The sequence below is a fragment of the Oncorhynchus gorbuscha genome, linkage group LG17 (genome assembly GCF_021184085.1).
Source record: "Oncorhynchus gorbuscha isolate QuinsamMale2020 ecotype Even-year linkage group LG17, OgorEven_v1.0, whole genome shotgun sequence".
NCBI lineage: Eukaryota > Metazoa > Chordata > Actinopteri > Salmoniformes > Salmonidae > Oncorhynchus > Oncorhynchus gorbuscha.
In genome coordinates, this window is record NC_060189.1 from 11,583,594 (window position 1) to 11,598,155 (window position 14,562).

The 14,562-nt window shown below is 42.4% G+C and overlaps 1 protein-coding gene and 1 long non-coding RNA gene across 2 annotated transcripts; both read right to left on the reverse strand.

Annotated features, from left to right (window-relative positions):
* Positions 1–205: 205 nt before the first annotated feature.
* Positions 206–1,765, reverse strand: LOC124001238 (antimicrobial peptide NK-lysin-like). The gene is made up of 5 exons (XM_046307883.1): positions 1,678–1,765; positions 1,418–1,497; positions 1,182–1,265; positions 903–1,060; positions 206–710 (listed from the first exon to the last, which is right to left on the reverse strand). The coding sequence occupies exons 1-5, from the start codon at positions 1,724–1,726 to the stop codon at positions 680–682; spliced, it is 402 nt and encodes a 133-aa protein (XP_046163839.1). The 5' UTR covers positions 1,727–1,765; the 3' UTR covers positions 206–679.
* A 4,231-nt stretch (positions 1,766–5,996) lies between these two features.
* Positions 5,997–13,579, reverse strand: LOC124001241. The gene is made up of 4 exons (XR_006832759.1): positions 13,465–13,579; positions 13,073–13,226; positions 12,108–12,226; positions 5,997–6,338 (listed from the first exon to the last, which is right to left on the reverse strand). It is a non-coding gene; the product is annotated as an uncharacterized LOC124001241 (long non-coding RNA).
* Positions 13,580–14,562: the final 983 nt, after the last annotated feature.

A 14,562-nucleotide genomic window follows, 5' to 3' on the forward strand; every position in this document is an offset into this window, starting at 1 on the left:
CATACATTATTATAATCATTTGATCCAGAAAGCTGTGGTATATTTAAGCAATAAGGCTCGAGGGGGTGTGGTATATGGCAAATATACCACGGCTATTTAAGCAATAAGGCTCGAGGGGGTGTGGTATATGGCAAATATACCACGGCTAAGGGCTGTTCTTAAGCACGACGCAACACAGAGTGCCTGGATACAGCCCTAGCCATGGTATATTGTCTATATATCACAAACCCCAGAGGTGCCTCATTGCTATTATAAACTGGTTACCAACGTAATTAGAGCAGCATTCCACGGCTGTCAGCCAATCAGCATTCATGGCTCGAACCACCCAGTTCATAAGAGACAGTATACCACGTGTATGACGCAAAACAACTTATTTACTTTTCTAATTACAATGGTAACCTGTTTATAATATCAACAAGGCAACTTGGGGGTTTGTGTAAAAGGGCCGTTACACCACAGCTAAGGGCTGTGTCCAGGCACTCTGCAGGCACTCTGGCCTTATTGCTTAATTATAAGACATTATTTCAGAACATAATCATTTCAATAACTTCATCATCCATTTATATGTTTGTGTTGTGAGTAGTTTGAAAAAGAAAGAGCAAGATCCTGGCAGCATAGCATTGTCTTGACACCTGAACATCCATCTTCTCACTTTGGAATCTGGATACTGGCTGCTTGGTCAGTAGCTCAGGTCCAAAACTTCCTTTGGTCTAAAAATAAACAGAAATACTAAATGAGTGGAAGATTGGAAGACATAACCGAAGATTGGAAGACATAAAATTTTCATATGAATTAATAGATTTGACTCTATACTGTTTCAATTAACAAGCACGGGTGATCATCGCAATACTCGTTAGTTGTCTGAACACTAAAGAGTATGTTGAACGGTTTCTTGTACTCACTTGCAGGCCTTAATGTTAACACAGATGGTCCTCACGTCATCGCTTGTGCTAAGCTCCTCAATCAGCACCCACAAGTGTCTTTTCACCAGGCCTTTACACCCAGATTTTAGGAAGCCAATATTATCGCAAACGGACAATAGCGTCTGCTTTAGCTCCTCCTGTTGACAAGAAATCATCATCAACAACAGTTGACATTTTCAGAGAAAAATCACAGTAAATAGTTAGTAGTGCAATTTCATGAAAGGACACTCTTATCAATTGTAATGCTATGGTAGCTACCGGGCTAGAGGAAGTGGAGATGGATTTCTTCACTTTGTTCAGTGCCCACTTACACACCCAGCAGGTCCCCTTTAGCTGTTGCTCCTTTAGAAATCACAAACAGACAAGGAGGACAAAACACACTTTAAAAAAATATAACCACCCCCCAAATTATTATTATGAATGAAATTATGGTGTGATGTATTCAGTGTTATGGTTTAAGTACATTTGAATATGTAATGTGAGAGTGAGATTACCATGCACTTTTCCGGCTTTGTTTCCAGTACTTCCTGGTCATCAAGGTCAACCTCTTGGCATTGCCCATGGATTTCCCAAACTGCAAAGACAAAATGACACAACAGTCACTCAAGTGATGGGTACTTCACTTATATTGTACTGAAACCAAAGGTGAACTTGGAGTTGATTTAGGCCCCCCACCCACAGTTCCCCCTGCACCCTGACCCAATGTATGTGCTGCATATACAGTAGTTACTATTTGAGTTAAATAAAATCTCACCTGAACAAGCCAGCAGACTGAAGGCAAGGAGGACCAGAGATGTCTTCATGATTTGTGGTGGTGGAGATGTGAAGAGTGAAGTCGTGTTGGAGTTTGGTAATGTGACTTAGGAATCAGACAAGCCCCTTTATATATAGAGGCCCCTCTATCCACAGCCCCCTGTACAAACCCCACCTACGTTCAATCTATTGATAGTACATCTCACATTAACCACAAGACACAAACCTTACAAATCAACAGGATGTTACTGTTTAGACCTACAGTACATATTGATGCGGAGCAATTTTCATAATCACCTTTTTCCATCTCTCCACTCTCTGATCTTCATTTTAATTAATCAATTACAGATTAAGCCATGTACTGTATGTCATGGAAAGAGCAGGTATTCTTAATGTTTTGTACACTCAGTGTATGTTTCCAGCAGAATACACCACACTGACATATTGATTAAAATGTGTTCAGCTAGCTTACAAGTGATACATTTAGGGTTACTAAGCTAAGATATGGGGTTAAGATAGTAATACAATTGACCATTTAGCTATTTTAATTTGTATTTTAGGAAACCTGCAGGTATATCATTTTTTTGTTTGTTTACAAATTACTTGATTAAGCATTACATTTGACCTTATTGCTATAGAAACCCATTGTTTAACAGAAAATTCATAGCAAAATAAATCAACATGAGGTATGTTTTGAAGTATCTTAAAAAAAATTTTTATTTTACCTTTATTTAACTAGGCAAGTCAGTTAAGAACAAATTCTTATTTTCAATGACGGCCTAGGAACAGTGGGTTAACTGCCTGTTCAGTGGCAGAAAGACAGATTTGTACCTTGTCAGCTCGGGGGTTTGAACTTGCAACCTTCAACCTGCATCTGAGAGTTATAGGAAAGCTCAAGGTAAATCAAATTATATATGAAAACAAATGTTATGTTAGTGTTTGTGCTTAACTCTATTTCAGAGTCCAATGGCGGCGAGCTTTACACCACTCCAGCCGACGCTTGGCATAGTGCATTTGGATTTTATGCTTGTGTGTGGCCTTAATGACATAACAGTTACAAAACATTACCCTGTACCACTCATCTCCTCAGTTTTCAAGCCTCTCCAGGGGGCGACAATCTTCTCAATGTTGGACCGCTGGAACGCCTACCATCTGGTTCGGATACGGGAAGGAGATGAATAGAAGACAGCTTTTAACACGGCTAGCGGGCACTATGTGTACCTTGTTATGCCATTTGGACTGACCAATGCTCCCGCAGTGCTCCAGGCCCTGGTCAACAATGTGCTTCATGACATGTTGAACTGGTTTGTGTTTGTCTCCCTTTACGACATCCTCGTTTTTTCCCGGTCAGCTCAAGAACATGTCCTTCACGTCCAACATGTCCTTCAGCATCTCCTGGAGAACCAGCTTTTTGTTAACTCAATGATACATTGTACATTGTATGCAAACTGATATGTGACACGTATTAATGCTCTGCCCCACCAGCCCTGAATGACGGGTCACCACTGCTCCTGAGACATGTGTTTGGAGTTTAAAAAATATTGTTATTTATCTTTTATTGTAGGTTTTATTTTACATTACAGTCAATTGGTACAGTAGGTGAAAAACATAGTCGCAGCAGGAAGATAAAAATGGCAAGGTCACACCCCCACACGTCATAGCATTGAAAATCCCAGAAAGTCCTCTCAAAGGTACAGTGGCTTGTATGGCCTCGGAGATACGGACCAAGAACTGATGTCTTTTAGAGAGGACAAAAATGAAATACTAGGAGGATATCAGCACATGCTTCTTAGCTTGACTACCAAAGGCAAAGTAGTGCAGCAGATAAGTGGATGACATACTCAACTTTCCTTTCAACCTGTGAATTGTTTTCACAGCTTCCAAGGCACCTGCCTCAGACCCGTGGTTTAGGTTTACTGGTTTAGCAAACCACAGATCACAATGACTTTACAGAGAAGCCAGAGTCATCACCAGAAACAGAACCAGTTGTTTTAAAAATGAAAAATGACATTGTATAAAGTTAATCTAAGTAAATAAAATGACCTATAATAAATAACCGGGAAAGAAAGTTGAGGATGCCCTTCCAAGGTATCGCTGCCGTCTTAAAAATGTCTTTTCATTTACAGATGTACTTATTATAATTGCAGTCTTCATTGTATACCTTCCTGGACACATTTCCTCTACTAAGTATCTACCTAGAAACTGATAGCCAAACAACCCACGTGAAAAAGACTACAGCTTACTATAGAATACTACCGTACTTTCCACAGAAAAGCATCACTTCTGAGTAATGCAACGGCACAGACAACACCTTAGCAAAATAAAAATATATATTACTGTCAAACCCTGATCAGTTTCACCTGTCCTTGTTATTGTCTCCACCCCCTTCAAGTGTCGCTTGTTTTCCCCAGTGTATTTATCCCTGTGTTTTGACCCTTGCCTGTTCTGGACTCTGTACCCACCTGCCTGACCATTCTGCCTGCCTTGACCACGAGCCTGTCTGCCACTCTGTACCTCCTGGACTCTGATATGGTTTTGACCTTTTGCCTGTCCACGACCATTCTCTTGCCTACTCCTTTTGGATTAATAAACATTGTAGACTCCAATCATCTGCCTCCTGTGTCTGCATCTGGGTCTTGCCTTGTGTCATGAAAATTACAATTGTAACATCAAAACTGATTCTAGGCCCATTAATGGGAAACAATAAAGAGTCAGATAAAGAACAATCAAAGTTTATTAAAACTTAGAGGATTACAGTAGGTTAGCTTGTTTGAAAGATAAATAACACACATTAACAAGAGTACACCAAAATGACTTCAATCTGTTACTTCCTCGAGATAGTTTTAAAAAATAAAACAGCAAAGCTTATCGAAACAAACCAACTGAACAAGGACATCATTGCAGTGATTTTACATAATGAACATCTTGAATATTGTCAAATGAATAAACTCATTGGATGGGTCAAACTCAACATGTAGCATTGAGAACAAAATGACCACACCCCATACATTTCTTCCAGAAAGCATGGTCAGATGAGGTTTATGCTGATGCCCATCTACTGTGGGACTTTAGTTTAAAGATCAGTCAGAGACAGAGATGCAGTTCAGTTTAAGAGACTTTCAGTGGTGGAAAAAGAACCCGATTTTTGTACTTGAGTAAAAGTATAGATACTGTAATAGAAGTGAAAGTCACCCAGTAAAATACTACTTAAGTAAAAGTCTAAAAGTATTTGGTTTTAAATATACTTAAGTATCAAAAGTTAAAGTATAATAATTTCAATGTGTTATATTAAGCAAACCAGATGGCATATATTAAGCACATCAGTGTAAAACCGCTGGATCGGTTAATGATTGTCTGACAAATAAAGTAAAAAAATCTCTGCCTTTAAAATGTATTCAACTTGTCTGAAAATAAATTACTTGAGTTGAACTTTTGATGGATAAGAACGTTACTGCCACATATTATTCAGAATTGACATGGATTTCAGTCAATATTTCTCAAATTACACAGACCACTAGAAGACAGCCTCACACACCAATCAGACCTATTTCCAACCACAAACACCTAGCCTGGCCTGTCGCACACCTACTGCTCCCTGCAGAAAGAGGGGGTGGTGTTGTGACCATCACTGAACAGAGGATACAAGGCCATATAGGGCCATAGCACAGCCAGAGTCTTACAAGTCAATTTCATATGTCAGTGTTTCCCACGGTGTTTGTCTTGGTGGGGTGCAGGTGCTTCTGAAACAACAATATGCATATTTCTGGTTATAAACCAGACCATTCTTGAAACGGTGCACACGTGAACGCGCGTAATAACTCCACCTGTAAAAAGCTCATCATTCACCTTTTATGGTGAAAATAATGCCCCTATTTTGCTGTATACTTTGGAAGTATTGGAATTAGGACAAGGAAGTTTCTAAAGATTATATTTGGTGAGCTTGATCAAATTTCTCTGGAGGTGTTGGCAGAATGTTTTTAACTTTTCCAGTGACATTTGCTGTAGGGCCTGTCTCTAGTGGGTCAGTTTCTTAAAGAAAGAAATCAATAGCAAATTGTTGAAAACCTGTAAACAGATCACTTGAATTCAATAATATTTAGCGTTTACTTTTTCCCAAACCTAAATATAATGAATGCACTCTGTCTGTCTACTCCACCCCAAAAATGTACATTTATAGTAGGCCCACTTACAGCGGTAGCCGGCACACTTTAATGCCAAATATCAACTGTCTGTTCATCTGTTCAACTCTACTGTATATTAAATCTGTGCTGCCTTTCAGATACATAGAGCAAAATACTTAATAGCAGCCTGATTAAATGAGAGATGCACATGGTAATTTGTTGTAGGCTAAAGCTACTTTGGGAATATGAACCCATCATGGCCAAAAAAAAAAATAAATGACACTAACTTTATACAAATTTAACTAAGTAAATACAAATGACCCATAATAAATAACCGGGAAAGAAAGTTGAGGATGCCCTTCCAAGGCATTCACTGTCGTCTTAAGACACTCCCACATTATGTGATTGGAGGACACTTTCAGGAGGTGGAGTCTGGGCATTGTAGGGGCATCCAGCTCTGGGAAGAGGTCGTCGTGGAGATGATTGCCAGACAGCTGGGTTAGTCTAGCCTGCAGTTTGAGGGCGAGGAGGAGAAGAGAGACTGCAGAACGAGAGAAAAAAACAGATTTTGGTCCATTTTTATCTTACGTAAATATTACTTACGCAGAAAACCACGTACAAGTAGTTATTTATAAAACCTTACTTTAAAGTGGAAATGATCTTATCTCTAAGTAAAGTCTAGACTTGACGTAAGTGATTGTCCTACTGGTTATATAGGGGTATTGCAGTTTGGAACGCATATACTTCCAAGTCTGTGGTGAACTTTGCACTAACTTAATGAACAATTTGTTAGGAATGATCATTTAAAGGTGTGAGGAATTATTTGCCAGACGCAAGGTGTCTGAATTAGAAACAGTATGCAATGTTCTATAAATAGTGTGTCAAATTAGAAAAAAGTAACCATGGCAGTTCTTGCGTTATTGGAAGACATTGTAAACTGTGCTATTAGAAGAGAGAGTTTTCAGAGACCGGAATTACTTTTTTGCGCATGATGATCCATGGCTTATACATCGCTATCGTTTCCCAAGAAATGTTCCGTTAGATTTGTGTGCAGATTTAGCCCCTAATCTGGAAAGGAAGACACGCTGTAATCATGCCATACCCATGTCCAAGTACTGTCCACTCTGGGATTCCTCACTACTGGGATATTCCAGAGGGAAATAAGTGACAGGTCAGGTATATCACAGCCATCATTCAGCCGCATCCTGTCACAAGTGATCGCGTCTTCCAAAAAGTTTGCTTTTCCCTTTTGGTCCATGGTTATTCCTGACTAAACACTAATTTGTGCTAGCATCCTATAATGGGAAATCACTGATTTTAAGGCACGTTCATGTGCCGTTAATTTTAAGTTAATGTGAGATTTATAGATCACAAGTCCGTAAGTTATAAATGGGCTTGTGGTGGTAAATAGAGAACTACAAAAAAATATAGATGAAAACTCTCTTGGTAAATTGCTTACTGCTTTTCATGAGATACTCTACCCCAGGTGAGCAAAACCTTGAGACTTCCTTAATATTAGATTTTGTGCACCAGCTGTTGTCCACAAATATAAACAGACCACCACCCATTTGTCTTACCAGAGGCAGCTGTTCTATCTTGCCGATGCAGCGTAAAACCCGCCAGCTGTATGTTATCCATGTTGTCGTTCAGCCACGACTCGGTGAAACATAAGATATTACAGTTTTTATTGTCCCGTTGGTAGGATATTCATGATCGTGGCTCATCTATTTTGTTATCCAATGGTTGTACGTTGGCTAATAGGACTAATAGTAGAGGCAGATTACCCACTCGCCACATTTACTAGGTATAAACATCAGTGAAACTAAATTTGACACATTAAAGATACAGCAGGGTTGGGATCAATTATATTTTAATTCCAGTCAATTGAGGAAGTATATTGAAACCTTTGGTCTGCTTTTACTATATGAACCAAATGGAAGGAAACAGATGAAATGGAATGAAACGGGAAGGGACCTAACTGTATCTGTCCAATAGAACCTGATGTTTTCGTTGCAAAACGTTATCCATTTGGAGTACATGGTTTCCATTGCAAAACGTTTTTCATCAGAATCCGAGAAATTAATACTCCCCTAGCAGACCAATTCTGGCAGCTAGTCCAACTCATTCATTAAAGGAGTGATAACAGGGGTGGGATTAGGTGTTGAGGGGGATCAGATTAAATGGAAGATTCCTGGTGTCTATGACACCAGCTGTTTGGTGTGATGCAGCGTGGTGAAACAGAGAAGACATTGCCTGTCCTGTTGAGTTTTGATGCAGAGTCTTTGAGAACAGAAGTTAGGATTGTCAGGATTTGGCCAGGGTTGTTCCGGTTTTGGTCACTAGATGCCCCCATTGTGCTTTTTGACCCTTTTGTCTTCCCTTGTTCCCAGTTATTATTTGCACCTGTGCCTCGTTTCCCTTTATTGTATTTAAACCCTTAGTTTTCCTCAGTTTGCTCTGTGTTTGTATGTTAGCACCCAGCCCCAGCCATGCTGTGAACTTGAGGTACTCTGGTTTTGTTCTTGTTTAGTTTTGATTATTCTTTTGAGGTTTGTTTTTTTCCCTGCTGTTCTTACCACTTTGTGGATTTTCCTTGTCTTTTGGAGGATATACATTTTTTCTCTTGGAATTACTTTTGAGGTTGTGGATTTATATTTTTGCCTGAAGATCTTTTCCTTTTTTCTTTATTAAATCACCGTATCTAGTACTGCTGTGTCTACCTTGTCTTCTGGGATCTGCCTACTATTAGTGGCTCAGTTTACTAAGGGACTGTTCATAACCGGGTCCTGACAGAAACACAGAGCCAACAAAATGAATCCAGAGGCAGCCAGTACCCAGGACATTTTTCCATGCTGTCCCACCACGAGGGGACTGTCCAACGCCACGAAGCTGCTCTGGTTCAGCAAGAGGCCTTAATGGCTAGACATTCTCGACTTCTGTCGGAGATGCTGACTTCCATAAAGCAGATATCTGATTGACTTTCCCCGGCAACCGCTCCTGCCCCAGTACATCAGATTCAAGTGCCCGTGGCAGTTAACCCCCTGGCTGAACCTTGTCTGCCGCCTTCCCAACGGTTCTCAGGTGATCCGAGTGCTTGTAAGGTTTTTTTTACCCAATGTTCTCTCTCCTTCGAGCGGAAACCCTCGTCGTTTCCCACCGACCGGTCCAAGATCGCATATATCATCACCCTGCTGTCGGAAAAAGCCCTAGCCTGGGCTACTGCTGTGTGGGATGCCCAAAGTCCCTGCTGTGCCAGCTACTCTACCCTTGCTGAAGAATTCAAGCGAGTATTTCAAGGTCCTACCAGCGGCCCTGACTCAGCCAAACAGCTCCTGACTCAAGGTCGGCGCAGCGTGAAGGACTATGCCATCCAGTTCCGCACGGTGGCAGCAGCGAGTAGCTGGAACGATGAGGAGCTCACAGTGTGCTTTTTGAAGGGTCTTTCTGACACCATCCAAAATGAACTGGCCACTCGGGAACCACCGGACAACCTCGAGTCCCTGATCAAGTTGGCCTTGCGCATAGACCAGCGTCTGAGAGAGAGAGAACTCAACCGTAGACCTCTCATCCTAGCTCCTATCGGTCCCAGCTCCGAGTCTCCACCTTTATCCTCGCTGGCTCCACTGGAACCCATGCAGATTGGACGCATCTCCCAGGCTGAGAGAGACCGCCGGATGAGGGAGCGATGCTGTCTATATTGCGGCAAACCGGGCCATTTCCACTCCACGTGTCTCGGGCTCCAGGGAAACGCACTGTCCCGTGCAGGCCTGGGAGGACTGTAACGGGAAACATAACCTCCTCCCATCCATCCAACACCCACCTGCTCATTCCAATCACCCTTTCCTGGGACAACCACGAGCTTCCCATTCAAGCCTTGGTAGACTCTGGAGCCGCAGGCAACTTCATGGATGGTGTCTGGGCGAAGGAGAATGGCGTTCCCTCTGAACCTCTAAGTGACCCCATGAGGGTTACTACATTGGATGGAAGCCCTTTGGTATCTGGACTTGTCACTCGTGTCACTACCTCCTTGCGACTTTCAGTTTCCCAACACCAGGAAGTGATGAACTTTCATCTGATCTCCTGTTCCGAGTTCCCTCTCGTCCTTGGATACCCCTGGCTTTACAGTCATAACCCTCACATCGACTGGTCTCTGGGCACTATCAAGCAGTGGGGTCCTACGTGCCAAGCCACTTGTATTCTTCCTGAGTTCCCCGAGTTCTCCTCCCGAGTCTCTAGAATCCATCGACCTGTCCTGATTTCCTGAGTGTTACCATGACCTCAAACCGGTATTTAGCAAACAGAGGGCCACCATGCTACCACCCCATAGACCTTACGATTGCCCCATTGACCTGTTTCCGGGCACCTGCCCCTAACCAGGGGTCGGATCTTTTCCCTTCTCATCCCGAACGAGCTGCTATGGATACCTACATCAAGGACGCTCTGGCAGCAGGCCTCATGCGTCAATCCACCTCGCCGGCGGGAGCAGGGTTTTTCTTTGTGGCCAAAAAAGACGGTGGATTACGCCCTTGCATCGACTACTGGGGACTCAATGCCATAACCGTCCGTAACCGCTACCCGCTACCCCTTATGACCACAGCCTTTGAGCTGCTCCAGGAAGCAGTTGTCTTCACTAAGCTTGACCTGCGGAACACATACCATCTTGTGCGGATCAGACCCGGTGACGAGTGGAAGACCGCTTTCAACACGCCTACTGGTCACTACGAATACTTGGTGATGCCCGTCGGCCTGACCAACGCCCCGGCTGTGTTCCAAGCGCTCATAAACGATGTGCTTAGGGATATGCTTAACATATTTGTGTTCGTTTACTTGGATGACATCCTCATCTTTTCGAGCTCCCTTCAAGAACACACAAAGCATGTCAGACAAGTACTCAAACGCCTCCTAGACAGCCATTTGTACGTTAAGCCGGAAAAATGTCTAAATACTGTAGTATTACTATATTTATATTCTCTTGTATTCACTGTAGTGTTTTTGCGAACATGACATTAGTATTCTGTTGTATTTACTGTTTTTTTACTTATTTTGTACATAATGTTGCCACTACTGTCTCTGACCGAAAATAACTTCTAGACATCAGGACTGCAATTACTTACCACAGACTAGCACAACCCTTTTTTCAGTTCACAACTCTGACGAGTCCGACGTGAAGGACATACTGCTTCCTTGGGAACAGGCCCCGATCCCTGTGATCTGCAGTAAAGAGGAGGCGGAGAAAGAGGGGCCGAAGGGCGGACTGCCTTCTGAGAATTTGTAGGCGATTGAATAAACCACCACTTCCCTTCATTCTCCTAGTGTAGCGTGGTTCGTTCTGCATTGTGTACTTTTAATTAGGACAATGCCACAACCTGAGGTCTGCTGGTTGAATTTTTTTTTTATTTGCTCTGCACACAAAGAGACAACACACAATATGTTAGCCCTTGGCGCAGTCATAGCTCTCAGGCACGTCAAAAGGAAATAACAGGTGCTGCGTGCACACATTCAGTGCACAACAGCACACTATACAATACAAGTAAGATGATACAGAACATAATTCGGACAAAATAAAAGACATACCTGCACACGAAGAAACAACACACAATATGCTAGCCCTTGGCGCAGTCATAGCTCTCAGGCACCTGTGCAAGCACATGGACACCTGTGCCAGCTCACCCAAACACTGTCCTAAGGTGTCATGCCCTGACCTAAGAGAGCCTTTTTATGTCTCTATTTGGTTTTGTCAGGGTGTGATTTGGGTGGGCATTCTATGTTCTGTTTTCTATGTTTTTGTATTTTTATGTTTTGGCCAGGTATGGTTCTCAATCAGGGACAGCTGTCATCATTGTCTTAGGCAGCCTTTTTCCCCTTTGTCATTGTGGGAAGTTGTCTTTGTTAGGGGCACTATAGCCCTTGTAAGCTTCTCGGTCGTTTTTGTTATTTCTTGTTTTGTTGGCGACATTTTACTAAATAAAGGAATATGTACGCTCACGACGCTGCACCTTGGTCTTCCTTGAACGACGCTCATGACAGAACTTCCCACCACAAACGGACCAAGCAGCGTGGTAAGGAGGAGCAGGACATGGGAGGAGATATTGGAGGGCAAGGGACCCTGGGCACAGGCTAGTGAATATTGTCGTCCTAAGGAGGAACTGGAAGCAGCTAAAACAGAGTGGCGAAGCTACGAGGAGTTAGCACAGCGGAGCAGGCACGAGAGGCAGCCCCCCCAAAAAAAATTGTTGGGGGGGTCTACCCATCAATTCGAGGTTGAACTTAGTATCGTTCACTGAAATTGTTAATACACTGCAAAATTCACCTGGTCTTCCATGTCTTTCTGACCCTTCTGGTACCCGTGTCATCATCTGATCATGCGAAGACATGATGAGCAGTGTTTTGTGCACTAGAGGGCTGTATTCCCACGGGTGCCTGCAGGACCTGCGGGTTCCAACAGAGATCATTGCAGCACGGTATGCACTGGGAATAAACCGTAGTTCATTTTTTTCTGTGAAGTTAAACAGCAGTTACCTTTCCAGCTACATCAGTCAACTAAATAATAGCCCGTTTCTGCTCTGCTTGCTTTTACAACTTGGTGAAAGAATGCAACACATACACACTGAACTAAGGTATGCTCAACTCTACCGTGCTGGTCTAGCCATTCTTCCAGAACCTTTGCTTTCACATAGCCTATCAGCCCACTCTTTGATGTCCGTGGGGTCCTCATTCAAGCAGGCTAAAACTGAAAACAGCCTACCCGACCACACAGAGGCGTTCGTATTGTCCTAAAGCACACCGTTGCTGCTTTTTGTGTCACATTGCAATGATAAAACTGTGTGGGGAACATGACCCCCCGATCCCCACTGAAAGTTGTGCCCCTGCTTAGCAGCACTTCAAACAAATGGGTATGCTTAAATCGTTAACAAGATGGCAGTAGCACCATCCACAAATTGCACAACAGAAATCATTTAGTAATTGCTTTTTATAAATTGGAAATGACTATAACAGGTGACTAAATTAGTTACCCTAAACATAATTGCCTTGGCCCAATCTCTGAGTGATAAAGTGATACACTGAGGTGACAACACTAATGTGTGACTAGGAACTTTCCCACAGTATCTTGAAGCCCACCCAACACCCTCCTTTGTGGAAATATTAAACAGCGAGAAGAAGGCCAGTCAGTGTGTTAAGAACAAGGAAACCACAGTGTGAAGCTGTGTGTCTTCAGACGCTCACACCAACTTGGGGGAGAACATTGTTTCACTTGCAAGACTCATGACACTCTACCTCGAGAGATGACTACTATAGGCCTGCTGTGCCTTGGAGGTTGAGATAGGTCAAAGGTCGCTAGGTGGAGAGGAGGCTTTGGAATACCACCTAGGTCACCGCCAGGTTCCCGGACAAGCTCACAGACACCATGGAGGGACAGACAGGCAGACACCTGGACAACAAGACTTACAGATCTCAGTATTGGACAGTCAGGTCACATGATCCAGAGGTAGTGTACAGGATAGACACTTTGAAAAGACCCAGAAAGCTCAAATAACTAAATATAGAAGTACAAGGGTTGATTTTTTTTTAACTAGGCAAGTCAGTTAAGATCAAATTCTTATTTACAATGAAGGCCTAGCAACAGTGAATTAACTGCCTTGTTCAGGGGCAGAACAACCGATATTTACCTTGTCAGCTTGGTTATTCAATCTAGAAACCTTTCGGTTACTGGCCCAACGCTCTAACCAATAGGCTACCTGCCGCCCCAGGGTTGATACACATAAAGAGAAACCACAAACCCACACGCCACGCTGCCGTCCGCCATTTCTTTCCAGGCTCAGGTGGGTCAGGAAGCAGTCATACATACTGTGGAACACACAAAGGACCAATCAGGACCATGATCTATGTCCCTCCTCCATTTTCAGCAAGGGACCAATCAAATCCCAGATCTCATGGTATTCCTTTAACCAGGCAGTTAATACTATATCAAAATAAAAATATATATTACAATTGTAACATCAAAACTGATTGTAGGCCCATTAAAGGGAAACAATAAAGAGGCAGATCAATCAAAGTTTATTAAAACTTAGAGGATTACAGTAGGTTAGCTTGTTTGAGAGAAATAACACACATTAACAAGAGTACACCAAAATTACTTCAATCTGTTTATTCCACTAGATAAAATACACAGAAATAAAATATTAAATACAACAGTGCTTTCATAAAGATACAGATGACCAAGATCACGAGAGGACCAAAAATAATGACTAACAATACCGTATTTCTGATGGTAGAAAATAAAAACAGTTAACCACTACATTTACATAAGCAACTTTTTTTTAAATGCAAATGATTACTTGAAGACACCTTTATGGAAGGAGCTGCCAAATAAACTGCCTGGATCTCAAACCAGCAAAGCTTGTCGAAACAAACCAACTGAAAACAAAAGGACATCATTGCAGTGATTTTACATAATGAACATCTTGAATATGGTCACAAACTCACTGATAGGTCAAACTCAACATGTAGCATTGAGAACAAAATGACCACACCCCAAACATTTCTTCCAGAAAGCATGGTCAGATGAGGTTTATGGTGATGCCCATCTACTGTGGGACTTTAGTTAAAGATCAGTCAGAGACAGAGATGCAGTTCAGTTTAAGAGCCTTTCAGTGGTGGAAAAAGAACCCGATTTTTGTACTTGAGTAAAAGTAAAGATACTGTAATGAGGTGCGTACTGTCGGCAGAGAAGTCAGGCACTAGAGAGTGAAAACTGATTTACAACG

What these genes read in the sequence shown, in the direction of transcription:
- LOC124001238 (XM_046307883.1), bottom strand. Translation starts at nt 1,726, where the DNA reads ATGAAGACATCTCTGGTCCTCCTTGCCTTCAGTCTGCTGGCTTGTTCA. An exon ending in CAGTCTGCTGGCTTGTTCAG is followed by an intron (nt 1,498 to 1,677) that starts GTGAGATTTTAT and finishes TTGTCTTTGCAG; the next exon opens with TTTGGGAAATCCATGGGCAA. An exon ending in CAAAGCCGGAAAAGTGCATG is followed by an intron (nt 1,266 to 1,417) that starts GTAATCTCACTC and finishes TGATTTCTAAAG; the next exon opens with GAGCAACAGCTAAAGGGGAC.